We start from the raw sequence: 13,575 nt of genomic DNA on the forward strand, positions 1-13,575 counted from the left end.
TTCTCAATGGCTGCAGGTCCCTGGAACTTTGGAACTAAGTGGAAATGGATGTTGAGGGCTCTCTGCTAACAGCTGTCAAAGTGTGTTTTTAAAAAATCGATAATAATAAAAGCGCAATATGCTAATTAGACTGGACATCCTTCCAGACGTCCTTCCAAATGAAGCCGGGCCTGTGAGGGAAGCCCGGGTCCTGGGTGCCAGATGGAAGCCAGTGCCAGCAGCTGGGGGAAAGAAGGCCTACTCTTGCACGGATTTCGTGCATCGGGCCTCTAGTATGTAATAAAAACTCAAATATTCTTCTTGCCTCCTATGCTAGTTTACCACTTGATCAGGGTATAAAAAATGGCCACAAAAGCTCATCTTCTGATTGATGTGGACAGGTTAGGGCTAACCTAGCCCTGAAGAGCAGTATAGCCTGACCCTGACAACCTGCTGTATTCTGAAATGAATTTATCATTGTTTCAGAACATTCTAGTGCCAGAGCAGCAGCCAGATGTCTAGAAAGAGAAGAGGAAAGGACCATACTTTTATTAATGCAGGGTGGTTTCCTGGCCTGTAAGACACCACCCTACAAGCCTTGTGGGTCTCAGGAGATAACCAACAGGCAGCAAAAGTACTTTGAACCTTATAAAAGCCTGTGCAAAGAACAGATGTCTTATGGAAGGATAGGGTAGATTGTAATAGCAACCTGCTGTGAATGGGAACTGGTGACTTCTTACCACATTTGTTTTCATTAGCAATGTAACTCAAATCTACATAAAGAAAAGAGAACTAGACATGGCAAATAAGGTTAATATAAATTAAAAACTACAAATATATATTTTCTCTTCACTTCTTTAAACAAGGTTATATAAAACAATATAACACTGTATTATTAGGTTTGCAACATAACAGACTAAAAGAGTAATAGTAACAAAAAAGAGAGGAGGGAATGGAGCTACATTGGAGCAGTTTCTCTATCTTACTAACTTTAGTATAAATCTGCAGTACTCATTCGGAAATTCCGAAAAAATGTATACTGTAATCCCTAGAGCAACCTTCCCTTATAACCAAAAAGTTTAAAATCATTAAAGGAATTAATGGTATACTAGAAAATATTCACTAAATACAAAAGAAAAAAGTAAAGGATTAAAAAAAAGATGTGAGATATAGAAAATAGCAAAATGACCGGTAGGTTGACTGGCATTTCCATGAGTTACCTCATTTAATTCTCAAAACAACCCCGAGAGCGAGTTACTGCTATTACCCCATTTTACAGGCGTGCAAACCGAGGCCGAGTGACGGATGGTTCCCGCCTCACTCCTGTGTTCTTGGACACTTCTCGCCTCCGCACGTGTTTTCCTACCAAGCGGACATCATAGATGGCACCTACTTCCTCCGGGGACCGTAGTGAGACGAGTGGGCACGTGTTCTGTCACCATCATGGCTCTTAAAACCCAGTGCACAGGCAGGGACGCTCCGGGTACGGAGTTTCCGCTTGTGGGCACAGGGCGGACCTCGGAGCAGGCGGGGCCAGGCGCTCGGCCCCGCGCCCGCGCAGGCTCTGTGGACAGAGGGCGGGGCCCGCGGGGTAGAGGCGGGGCTTCAGAACGTGTGGGCGGGGCGGGGAATCGGCGCTGGTTCCAAGGTCGAGGGGCGAGGCCTTCCGGGGGCGGGGCTTCGGGCGGTGTCCGCGTCCGCGCAGACTCCGAGGGCGGAGGGCGGGGCCTCCTGCTCGGGGGCGGGAGCCGCAGCGGCGGCTGGGCTGACGTGGAGGGTCACGGTTAGCGGGCACTACGAGTTGCGGGATTGGGGAGCGACGGCCCGGGCCGGGCCCTTGGGCCCTGGGCGGCGGCGGCGGCGGTATAAAGCTGGCGACGGGGAGCATGTAATGTCGGAATGCGGAGGCCGCGGCAGCGGCGGCGGCAGCAGCAGCAGCGACGACGCCGAGGAGGAGGGTGGCGGCGCCGGCCCAACGGGCTCCGGCTCCCTCAGCCCGGCCCCGGCCCCGGCTGGACCGTCCTCGGCGGACCGGCTCCGTCGCCGATTGCGCGGCGCCTTCCTCATGGCGCGCCGGCGACCGGAGCTGCTCTGCGGGGCCGTGGCGCTCGGCTGCGCGCTGCTCTTCACCCTGAAGTTCACCTGCAGGTGAGGAGGCCCGCACCCCTGGGGCACCGGCCCAGCGCCTTCTCGGCGGGCCGGGCGGGCGAGCGGCGCGTGGCCAGGTCGTGGGTGGTAGCGGCTTCCGCGGCGTGAGGTCGGACCTGACTCCTCTCCCTCCCTCCCCCAGCCTGCGGCTTTGCCGGCCACTTTCCCCTCGCTCTGGCCGGCCACCCAGCCATTTGGCGAGGTTTTCGGGTGCCGCCCGGCGGCGCCCCTTCATCCCATCTTGTGCCGACGGAGGTGGGCCAGGTTCCGAGGTGCTCAGTGGGGGTTTCTTGGGGGTGCACCTGTCACTTCTGCCTGAGCCGTAGGGCCCTTACTCATCGCTTAATTTGTGTCCTTTCTGCTTCGAATGTAGTAATGCAAAACCATTGGAGTCCCCAGACCCCTTTGAAAATTCATGCAGTCATTGACTTAACGATTAGTTATCCGCACCTACTGTGGAGCCCTCGGCCAGGTGAGCGGTGAAGATAAAAGCTCCTACTCGGGAGGGTGGGACAGGCAGTCAACACGGACGCTTCATTTTAAAGGGTGTCTGTCAGTGCTGTAGGGAGCGTGGGAGCAGCGAGGGTGGGGCAGAGAGGCTTTCTTTCCTAAGGAAGCCACACGGGACGCTTACACAAGAAGGGGAAGGGGCCAGCAGGGGACGATCTGGGGCAAGAAGAGAGTCCCACGTAGCGGGAACAACAAGTGCGACAGCCCGGAAGCTGGACGAGCCGGGTGTGTGCCTGGAACTAGGAGAGGCCTGAGCAGGGAAGGTGAGAGTGGATGTGCCTCTCTTTGAGAACTGACCACAAATACAACGTTGACTTTAAATTTCAGGAGCAGTGTGGGCCTCCCACACAGTGTATCTCTTGGGACTTCAGTTTACGTCTGTGTTGCCACCGAGTGGCCTATTGGCCAAGAGGAAGGTTTCAGCTTGAAACATTGTTATTGAATATGTTAAGTGCAGGGCCATCCTGTTCATTGTCGGATGTTTAGCATCCCCGACTTGTGCAGATGTGACACCGAAAAATGTCTCCAGACATTGCCAGATGTCCCCCCCCCCCCCCCCCCGAACAGAAGTGCCTGCTTGATAACTACAGCTTACAAGAATGCATTTATTAATATTAATATACTGCAGAATCTGAGGGCCTAGTGTGGATCATTTAAATTTCAATTCTCAGTAAAGTCTGGATCTGCTCTTTCTTGTCCTTCTAATTTATAGATAAAGGACTTGAGCCTTGGTCATGTTACAGAAACTTGCGACAAATCACATCCACCAATTAATCCTTTATTGTCAGGTTCTAATCTAGGCTCTTAACCTTGCTCTTTATCAATAACTTCCTTCATCAAGGAAAATGTGCAAAATATTTTACAAGGTAGAATAATTGCAAGGTGGCATATGGGTTCAAATTGCCAAGAGTGGTATTTCCCCCCTCAAAGGCTGGGGAACTTAGTGACATTAGTTTATCTGTCTATAGAAATAATGACTTGCTAGGTAGGAAAGGCCTTTCAAATTTCAGGAAGAAGGAAGAGTGTAAATCCAGTTACTAGAGCAGACAGAACAAGATCCCTGCCTGCTTCAGCTAGGAGAGAGAGCCACAGCTTGTCTGTCCAGCTCCTTGCCGTGCCACTGGCAGATGTGACAGGCTTTTAATAGACTCAGATTGATTTTTTTTAGAGTCCTATTTGATTTGATTGAATGGTGTCATGATACTATATTTTCACTGTACAACTGACCTGCATATTTCTGGCCCTCTTTTTCTGTGTTACTTTTAAGATTTTTGTGTTAATGAAGACAGAGGCTTAATGAAGAGTAACATTTTTAAAATTTAATTGTTGTTAATAGCTCCAGACCTGAAATAAGGGAGAACCCTCTTCAGTGTCTGTTGCTTAGCTGAGTTCAAACCAGATAACATAAGAGAGGTTGATTTGGGGTTGAAACGCAACTAATAATTCTTTATTTCTGGGCATTTAACCTCTATCCTGTGTGCCTTTCTATGCATTGACTCTCCATGACTTCCTCCTGCTCACTTTCCTTTTACCCTGATTTGGAGGAAAATATTGTGTGTGTGTGTATGTGTGTGTGTGTGTGTGTGTGTGTGTGTGTGTGTGTGTGTATTTATTTATTTATTTTTTATATATAATCGGGAGTTGCAACAGGCCTTCTTGTTTGCAATCAAGTCTTGAGTTTTTTGTACCTGAGACTTAGACTTGAAAGCTGCAGGAAATATTTGATCTATGTATAGTTTCTCAAAAAATGTTTAGCAAATTTAAGAGTTAAATAGAAACTTGTGAATGTGTCTGATGGAGCAGAAGCATATGTCTCTCTTCCCTGGTTAATGTTTGTTTTTTGATGTGCCACGTGTCTTATCTGGTGTGTTTACTCTGAACATGCAAAGCTGCAGTATTACGTTGATAATTATCCTTTGCTTGGCCATCATAGACATATATTTTCCCTCAGATTATGTTATTTAACACTTAACATGCAACTAAAATAGTAGAAAAATAATACCTCCAAAGAGCAGAATTTTGGAATTCTTGAAAATGTGTCACTGTTGCAACACAGCACTTTTATGACTCTGCATGCTGTCTTATCATTCAGATCTCAGCTTAAAAAGATAACCACTTTTACTAGTTAAATTTCCCATATAGCAGTGATCATTTTGTGTTTTTATTGTTTGTTATTTACATATTTGATTGTTTGCTTGCCTTCCTCCCTGAGAAAAATAAGCCCCTGGAGGACATATCTTTACTCACTTTGGTATCTAGTCCAGTGCCTGCAGCACAATAAGGTTTGCTCAATGAACATTTTATTGAATTACAGTGGAAACTCAGAAGGCTGTTCAAAAATTGAGTCATTTTTTCTCATTAGAAACAATGTAAATTGAACTAATCCGTTTCAGACCCCCAAATGATTGCCTGTTTTAACCTTTCATATATATACTAGTGACCTGGTGCATGGATTCATGCACATTGAAAGGAAATTAATTAGAAGGTGGCCAGTGGGGTGGGACTGGGCAAGATGGGTTGGTCACACCCTGGAGCCAGCCTCCTGCAGTCCCTCCTCTGCTGGCTTGAAGGGCATCTTTGGAGTGATTAGGGTCCCTCCAGCAGGTGGGTCCCTTGGCCTGGCCTGTGGGAATTGGCTGAAACTGGCTCTCCAATATCCCCTAAGGGGTCTCTGGTGCGAGAGAGCACTCTGCAAAGTTGCTGTCGTACAGTGTGTAGAACACAAATGCAAGTGTGCAATAAACCAGATTTGGGGCCTAGAGTGCCCCAGCGCAGCCCCATGAGGAGTTGGCTCCCTCCTCTCTGGTTCCAGGGTGTGTTACCCGAGAACTGCCGCTGCCAAGTCACAGCAGCTCGGCAGCTCCTGTGTTGAGTGTTTGCCTCCTGGTGGTCAGTGTGCATCATAGGTACCAGATGGTCAGACGATCAGATGGTTGCTTAGCCTTTTATATTGCCATATATATATAGAGTACATGTCTAATGTACTGTCTGATCCTATATAATAAAAGGCTAATATGCAAATCGACCAAACAGTGGAACAACCAGTCGCTATGATGCACACTGATCACCAGGGGGCAGACACTCAATGCAGGAGGTGCCTCCTGGTGGTCAGTGTGCTCCCACAGTGGGAGTGCTGCTCAGCCAGAAGCCCTGAGCTGGGCTCATGGCTGACGAGTGCAGCAGTGGTAGCATTCCTGCCTCCGTAGCAGCGCTAAGGATGTCTGACTGCCGGCTGAGGCCCGCTCCTCCGAGTCGGACAGTCGGACATCCCCTAAGGGCTCCTGGACTGCGAGAGGGCACAGGCCAGGCTGAGGGACCCCTGCGAGTGCACAAATTTCATGCACCGGGCCTCTAGTCTATAAATGAACACTTTAAAAACAAAAGGGACTTGAAATATAAATGAAAATTGAACAAAAAGAAAAGGAAATGTGCAATAAAAAATGAAAATTTAGTAACAAGCAGCAACAAAAGCAAAAAAAACCCATGAAAATATTCACAGCACAGTATTCTGAGATTTTAACACTAGTAAACTGACTCATACTCACACATTCTCTCCTTTGTTTGTTGCCTGAGAGCCTTGTGACATCATATAGCTATCAGCATGAAAAGGTTGTCAGGTTGAGAAGCAAATTGTTTGAGATGGGAGATGTTCGAGAACTGAGGTTTGACTGTATGTTGTGACTGAATTTTTCAGGTTATGAAGATATTTTACATAGACAAGCTCCCTGATTGCAAGGTTAAAATGTTAGTTTGAGTTAATAAATAGATTTGCTCTAACTTTTAACACATTTATGTTGTTAATAATTTTTTGTTAAAATAGTTAAGTGATATATTTAAAACTGTCTTCTTAATTCAGGAAGTTAACACCTTTTAGATGCAAAGGAGAATGTGGGACTCTTTCCCTCATACTAAATGACCCAAGGCTCTTAGAGTAGCTTAGTTCTAGGCCTTGGGTGAAGATATGTTTCTTTTTTGCATCGGCTGCATATCTCAGACTTGTCAGCACCTTCCTTCACATTCCTCCTTCCTACTACAGTCTTCCTTTGGTATGTGCAGGGACTTGATTCCAGGACCCCCTTCGGATACCCAAGTCCTTGGATGCTCAAATCCTTTATGTAAAGTGGTGTAGTATTTGCATATAACCTACCTACATTCTTCCATATACTTTAAGTAACTTTAGATTACTTATAATATCTAATACGATGTAAATGCTATGTAAATAGTTGTTATACTGTATTGTTAAGTAAATAACGATAAGATAAAAAGTATATACATGTTCAGTACAGACACAACCATGGTAGGCCTAACTATGTAGTAAACATCAGCAACAATGTAATATTTTTTAAAAAGAATATTTTTGATCCAAGATTGATTAAATCCATGGATGTGGAACCCAGAGATACAGAGGACTGATTGTACTTGACTATTTTCTGAGAAATCAGATTATCAAATTCATTTGCACACCTGTAAAGTTAGAGCGAAGTTAGGTGTCCTTTGGAATGATCCCTAGTAATGCAAATGGGCCTTCTGACACTTTGATTCTTTCAGACTGTTCTTAATAATATATGTCTGTATGGATTTATGTTTCATTTCCTTTCACATATGTTCAGGTGAGGTAAGTAGGGGAGGTTTGTTCATTTCACAAGTTACTGAATTTCATAGTAACAGCAGCTACTAAACAATGAGGATCTAACAGTGTAAAAGATAGTGTCCTTGCCCTTATGGAGTTAATGATCTATCTTGTAGAGTAGATAAATAATAAAAAGGTAAAATAACTAACAGAGTTTGGTAAGAGCTATGAAGGCAACCAATAGGGAGCTGAGAGAAAATTTCCTCAGTACCTTTCTGTAGTTAGTTTCTACCCCACTCTCTACTCTAGATAACCACTGATGCTGATTATTTCATTATAGATTAGCTTTGCCTGTTTAGGGATTTCATATAAATGCATTCATATTATACAGGGTGGGCAAAAGTAGGTTTACATTTGTTTGCATGGAAAGTAATCCTATATATTAAAGAGCTAATATGCAAATAGTCATCATGCCCTCACGCTGTCATGTGGTAATGGCTCAGACATTCAACACTGGGGGGAGAGGAATGGGGACCAGCCAGGCACAAATGAGCTCGTGAGAGAGGAATGGGGACCAGCCAGGCTGCGGCCCAGGAGAAGGACAAGCTGCCCACCCTGTGGCCCAGGGTGCCAGCGGCTATGCCTGTGCCTGCGGCCCAGGAGAGGGACAAGCCACATGCCCCATGGTCTGGGACACAAGCGGCTGCACCTGTGTCTGCGGCCTGGGAGAAGGACAAGCTGCGCGCCCCGTGGTCCGGGATGCCAGCGGCTGCACCTGCACATGTGGCCCGGGAGAAGGACAAGCCGCACACCCCACGGTCCAGGGAGCCTGTGGCTGCGGCCCCGGCGAAGCCGGCCCGGGTCCTGGGTGCCTGTGGCCAGCCAGAGGGAGGGAAGCCCGGGTCCCGGTGCCTGTGACCGGCCAAAGGAGGGAATCCTGGGTCCTGGGTGCAGGGTGAGGCAGAGGTGGTTAGGGGCGATCAGGCTGGTAGGGGAGCAATTAGGGGCAATCAGGCAGGCAGGCAGGCGAGTGGTTAGGAGCCAGCGGTCCCGGATTGTGAGAGGCAGTCAGACATCCCCGAGGGGTCCCGGATTGGAGAGGGTACAGGCTGGGCTAAGAGCCGCCCCCTCCCCCCCGCATGAATTTTGTGCACCAGGCCTTTAGTATAATCCTATCTAATAAAAGAGAAACATGGTAATTAGCCATACATCTGCTACCCTTCCCATTGGCTAATCAGGGCAATATGCAAATTAACTGCCAGCCAAGATAGCGGCCAGCAGCCAGGCAGCTTGAAGCGAACATGAGGCTTGCTTGCTTCAGTGACGGAGGACTCCAACATTCCCCGCCTGCCGCTGCCGGCCTCTGAGCTTGCAGTTTGAAACATTGTTACAAATATAGAAGCTAAACAAACCCCAGAAACCTGCTTTCAGCCAGCCGGGATCTCAGAGCTGGAGTTGAAACAGTGTTTCGATTATAGAACCCAAACAAACCGGATACCTGCTTTCAGCAGCAGAGGCCTAAGAGCTGGAGCCAAGCCTCAGAGCTAAAGCTGGCCCAGAATAAAAAAAAAAAAAAGGAGCGGTTGGGATCTTCAGTCACTCGCCAGCCTGAAAACAGCCCTCAGCCCCTCACCCAGACTGGCCAGGCACCCCAGTGGCAACCCCCACCCTGAAGGGAGTGTGACCAGCTGCAAACAGCCATCATCCCCTCATCCAGGCTGGCAAGGCACCCCAGTGGGGACCCCCACCCTGATCCGGGACACCCTTCAGGGCAAACCAGCTGGCCCCCACCCATCCATCAGGCCTCTATCCTATATAGTAAAAGGGTAAGATGCCTTCCAGCATTGGGATCTGCGGAGCCGCAAGGCCTCCCGGCATCGGGATCAGCGTGATGGGGCAGCGCCCAAACCCTCTGATCGCCCTGCGGCTCTGTGTGTGACAGGGGGCGGGGCCACAACCTCCCTATCTGCCCTGCTCAGTTCCTGACAGGGGAAGGTGCCCCAACCCCCTGATCAGCCCTGCTCTGTGCCTGATAGGGGGGAGCTCCCCAACTCCCTGATCGCCCTGTGGCTCTGTGTGTGACAGGGGGCGGTGCCCCAACCCCCTGATCCGCCCTGCTCTGTGTGTGACAGGGGGCGGTGCCCCAACTCCCCTATCGGCCCTACTCTGTGAGTGACAGTGGGGAGCTCCTCAACCCCCTGATCGGCCCTGCTCTGTGGGTGATAGAGGGCGGCACCCCAACTGCTCCCCACGGGCCCTGCTCTGTGTGTGACGGGGTAGAGCCATAACCTCCCCATCGGCCCTGCCCTGAGTGTGACAGGGTGCGGCGCTCCAACCCCCTGATGGGCCCTGCTCTGTGCGTGACAGGGGGTGGCGCCGCAACCTCCCCATCGACCCTGCCTTGAGTGTGACGGGGCGGTGCCCCAACCCCCCAGTCGGCCCTACCCTGAGTGTGACTGAGGGTGATATCACAACCTCCCGATCCGCCCTGCTCTGTGCATGACAGGGGGTGGCGCCCCAACTCCCCAATCAGCCCTGCTCTGAGCCCGACCAGGGGCTGCACCTAGGGATTGGGCCTGCCCTCTGCCACCGGGAGCAGGCCTAAGCCAGCAGGTCGTTATCTCCCGAAGGGTCCCAGACTGCGAGAGGGCACAGGCCGGGCTGAGGGACCCCCTCCTCCCCCCGAGTGCACAAATTTTTGTGCACCGGGCCTCTAGTCCATATATATAAAAGGCTAATAAACTAAGTGTCCTCCCCTCCATCCAGGTAATGATGTCACATAGCAATGCCTGATTTCCTCTCCCTAGAGACTAGCCTCCTTGCAGTTTCTTCAGCCCAGGAACACAACTTGCTTTATAGCCAGGTGGAAACATTTTATATTTTAACCAAATGTATGTGAAGCATTTTCACGTGCCTCATCTCATTTGATCCTCACAGAAGTCCTGGAATAGGTAGATAGGAGACTCGGTGGAATCCTATTTTCTTTTCATTAGCCACAAAATGGAGATTTAGAAAGTTTAGAAACTTGACCCTACTGAAAAGAAGTAAGAAATGGTAGACCTTGAAAATGACTTGAGGTTTTCTCATTGCGTAGAATATAGTCAATTACTGCTGCAGTTAAATATTTTACCCTTTATTCTCCCTGTAGGACCTATAATAATCTGCTTCGTGTTGATATTTACTGCTGTGTTACTGACAATTACCTGAAAGAGAAGTTGGGGTGCTTCACTGGGCTCGAAAAAATTTAGCTAAATCAGAAAGCAGGTCTAATTAAGCAAGTTTGTCCTATATCTATAAAAAACTAAGTTGACTCACACATGCGCAATACATATAAAGCTCTTGCTGGCGCCAATTGCACGTGTGTTTCGATCTGTCATTGTCGATTGTGAATTTGGTTGACACTTATAGAGAAAGGACAAATAGCAATATTAAAATATTTCTTCTAATTAATTTCCTTTCAACGTGCATGAATTCGTGCACCAGGCCACTAGTAATAATATAAGAATAAAGTGATGTAGTCACAACTGTAAAGCTACTTTTGCTTAGCCTATATGTATTCTTTAGTTGTCTGATTTCTTTCATGCATTATCATTATTTTGAGACTCATCCAGTTATATATAGTACATATCATTTAATTGTAAGAGTATACCCCCGTTTGTTTATCCTTTCACCTAATTAGTTACTCCAGCTTTCTTTTTTTTAAAAAATATATTTTATTGATTTTTTACAGAGAGGAAGGGAGAGGGATAGAGAGTTAGAAACATTGATGGGAGAGAAACATTGATCAGCTGCCTCCTGCACATCTCCTACTGGGGATGTGCCCGCAACCAAGGTACATGCCCTTGACCAAAATCGAACCTGGGACCCTTCAGTCCGCAGGCCGACGCTCTATCCACTGAGCCAAACCGGCCAGGGCAATCTTTTCCTTTTAATTGGATGGTTTATATTTAATGTAATTGTTGATATGGTTGGGTTTAAGTCGACCTTCTGGCTATTTGTTTTCCATTTGTACTTTCTGGTTTTTGTCTTTTTCTTGATCCTTTTCTGCCTTCTTTTGGGTTATTACTTTTGCCTGAATGCCCTGGATAAGTGCAGGCCAACTCCAGCTAATACACTTTTAAGTTTTCTCAAAGTTGAGTTGATTGTAAGCATTTCCTATAGAAATCTTTTTTTAAAAAAAATATTTTTATTGATTTTAGAGAGGAAAAGAGAGGGAGAGAGAGAGATAGAAACATCAATGATGAGAGAGAATCATTGATCGGCTGCCTCCTGCACATCTCCTACTGGGGATCGAGCCCGCAACCGAGGTACATGCCCTTGACCGGAATCGAACCCGGGACCCTTCAGTCCGCAGGCTGACCTCTATCCACTGAGCCAAACCAGCTAGGCTCCTATAGAAATCTTATTAGCAGTAGCCACATGTGCTCCCTCCCCTTAATTCTGAGCAAGCTTACGTGGTGGCTCTGAAGCCCTGGAGATCAGTGGCTCCTGTGGAGAACAAGACTGCAGAGAGATGATGTGAATCTTGGGTGTGGAGGCAAGAATGTGGATTACTCAAAGACATTCTCCTCTGCTCTCCACTGCCCTCCCACTCCACATGTGGGAAGACAATATTATAGAATAATTTCCAGCATATATTTCATGTCTCTCATTTTCTCAGCCACATATTGCCTTATCGCAGAATATTTAAGTTTCATTCTCCTTCCACGTGAAGCTGTTGTTGGAAGAAAATAAACTCAGTGATCTTATTTGTGTTTACTCTTTTTTAGTCGAGCAAAAGATGTGATAATACCAGCAAAGCCACCTGTCAGCTTTTTCTCCTCGAGGTCTCCGGTTCTTGACCTCTTCCAGGGTCAGCTGGACTACGCAGAGGTTGTTCGCCGGCACTCAGAGGTGGTGCTTCTGTTCTTCTACGCCCCATGGTGTGGACAGTCCATTGCTGCCAGGGCAGAAGTTGAGCAAGCAGCGAGTCAGCTTTCAGACCAGGTAATGCTGACATTTGGCCTAAGAATCAAATGACTGTCAGTTCTGCTGCAGAGCAGATTGTCCCTATAGAGACATCTTACCAGCTGGCTGATTTTGCCAAGGTGAATACCAGGAGCACTTTTTTAAAAAATATATATTTTATTGATTTTTTACAGAGAGGAAAGGAGAGGGACAGAGAGTTAGAAACATCAATGAGCGAGAAACATCGATCAGCTGCCTCCTGCACAACCCCTACTGGGGATGTGCCCGCAACCGAGGTACATGCCTCTGACCGGAATCGAACCTGGGACCCTTCAGTCCACAGGCCGACGCTCTATCCAGTGAGCCAAACCGGTTAGGGCTACCAGGAGCACTTTTAAAATTCTAAAGCCTTCTATAAAGAAATAAAAGATTTCTGATTGTGATGATCCTAATCAGTTAGCAGCAGGATGGGGAACAGATTCTGTATCCTGTGACTAAGCCAGTGCTCATTCCCAGGTGCCATGCTATTTAGTTTTCATGCTGAAGTAGGTGGGGAACTGAAAGTCCTAGTTGATTATCTCTTTGGTATTTGCTAATTAGGTATTTTATTTAGGAGAAATTTATGCATCATGACTACAGTGTAGCTGACTGACCTTTTAAATACCCATACTTGGACCAGAACTGTATTTAACAACTATTTAATAAATGAATGCAACCTTTATGATAAGTAAGAGTGATATATAGGCAAATATTTGAGTTATCTGTGACAGTGGTTTTCAACCAGGTGGATCCTGATTGCTTTTTATAAAACAAGTATTTTATATTTATTCCTTTTTATGCCTTGAAAATGAATTAATAGATAAGGCAACCTTCCTACACATAAAATTTCAAAATAGTTCATCTAATGCACTATTTATAACAAAGGTAGAAGGGAGCAAAGTAATGTATAATTAAAAATCATATGTATTTCAGTTTGTAAATGCTTGGGCAAAATAGGTCCTTGTACCTTTATGTAGAGTTACTGTGGATGGAACAGTTACAAATGTAGATTGATAAAGGTATGTGTTGGACTTAGATACCATGGGGGCATTGCACTTGGTGATTTGATTTTTCTAAACAGTGAACAGGTCTTGGTAAAATTTTAAACCAAACAGAGTACTTTTTGCCCTCAGTTGACACAGAAGTTGCCTTCCTGAGAAATTCAATGTATACAAAAACCATGTTTTGGTTTCACATATAAAATGGAATTAGGTTCTGGGCTCTAATAATAACAAATGGGTTTTCCTCAACATCAGTGTTGGGCAGGGCATTTAAAACTGCTCTGGGATGAATCTTCCCTTGCAGAGCAATTTTGAGCATTGCAAGATATCTACCACAGTCCCTGCCCACCACCCACCACATGCCTTGTAGCCTTCCTGTCC

At 46.8% G+C, this 13,575-nt stretch overlaps 1 protein-coding gene across 8 annotated transcripts in view; it reads left to right on the forward strand.

The window, feature by feature from the left end:
* The first annotated feature begins 1,693 nt into the window (after positions 1-1,693).
* Positions 1,694-13,575, forward strand: part of TXNDC11 (thioredoxin domain containing 11) — a 70,785-nt gene continuing 58,903 nt past the window's right edge. For 3 of the 8 annotated variants that reach the window (XR_004967807.1, XM_036310968.1, XM_036310971.1), the window contains exons 1-2: positions 1,733-2,127; positions 11,977-12,193. Coding sequence is in view for 4 of the 8 variants with exons in the window: in XM_036310968.1 (XP_036166861.1) it covers positions 1,871-2,127; positions 11,977-12,193 (474 nt within the window). In the remaining 4 variants the exon portion in view is untranslated. Of the gene's footprint in view, positions 2,128-11,976; positions 12,194-13,575 lie in introns of those variants that run through there. The other 5 variants (XM_036310970.1, XM_036310969.1, XM_036310975.1 and 2 more) reach the window with 5 other exon arrangements.

The sequence above is a fragment of the Myotis myotis genome, unplaced genomic scaffold (assembly GCF_014108235.1).
Source record: "Myotis myotis isolate mMyoMyo1 unplaced genomic scaffold, mMyoMyo1.p scaffold_m19_p_5, whole genome shotgun sequence".
Lineage (NCBI taxonomy): Eukaryota > Metazoa > Chordata > Mammalia > Chiroptera > Vespertilionidae > Myotis > Myotis myotis.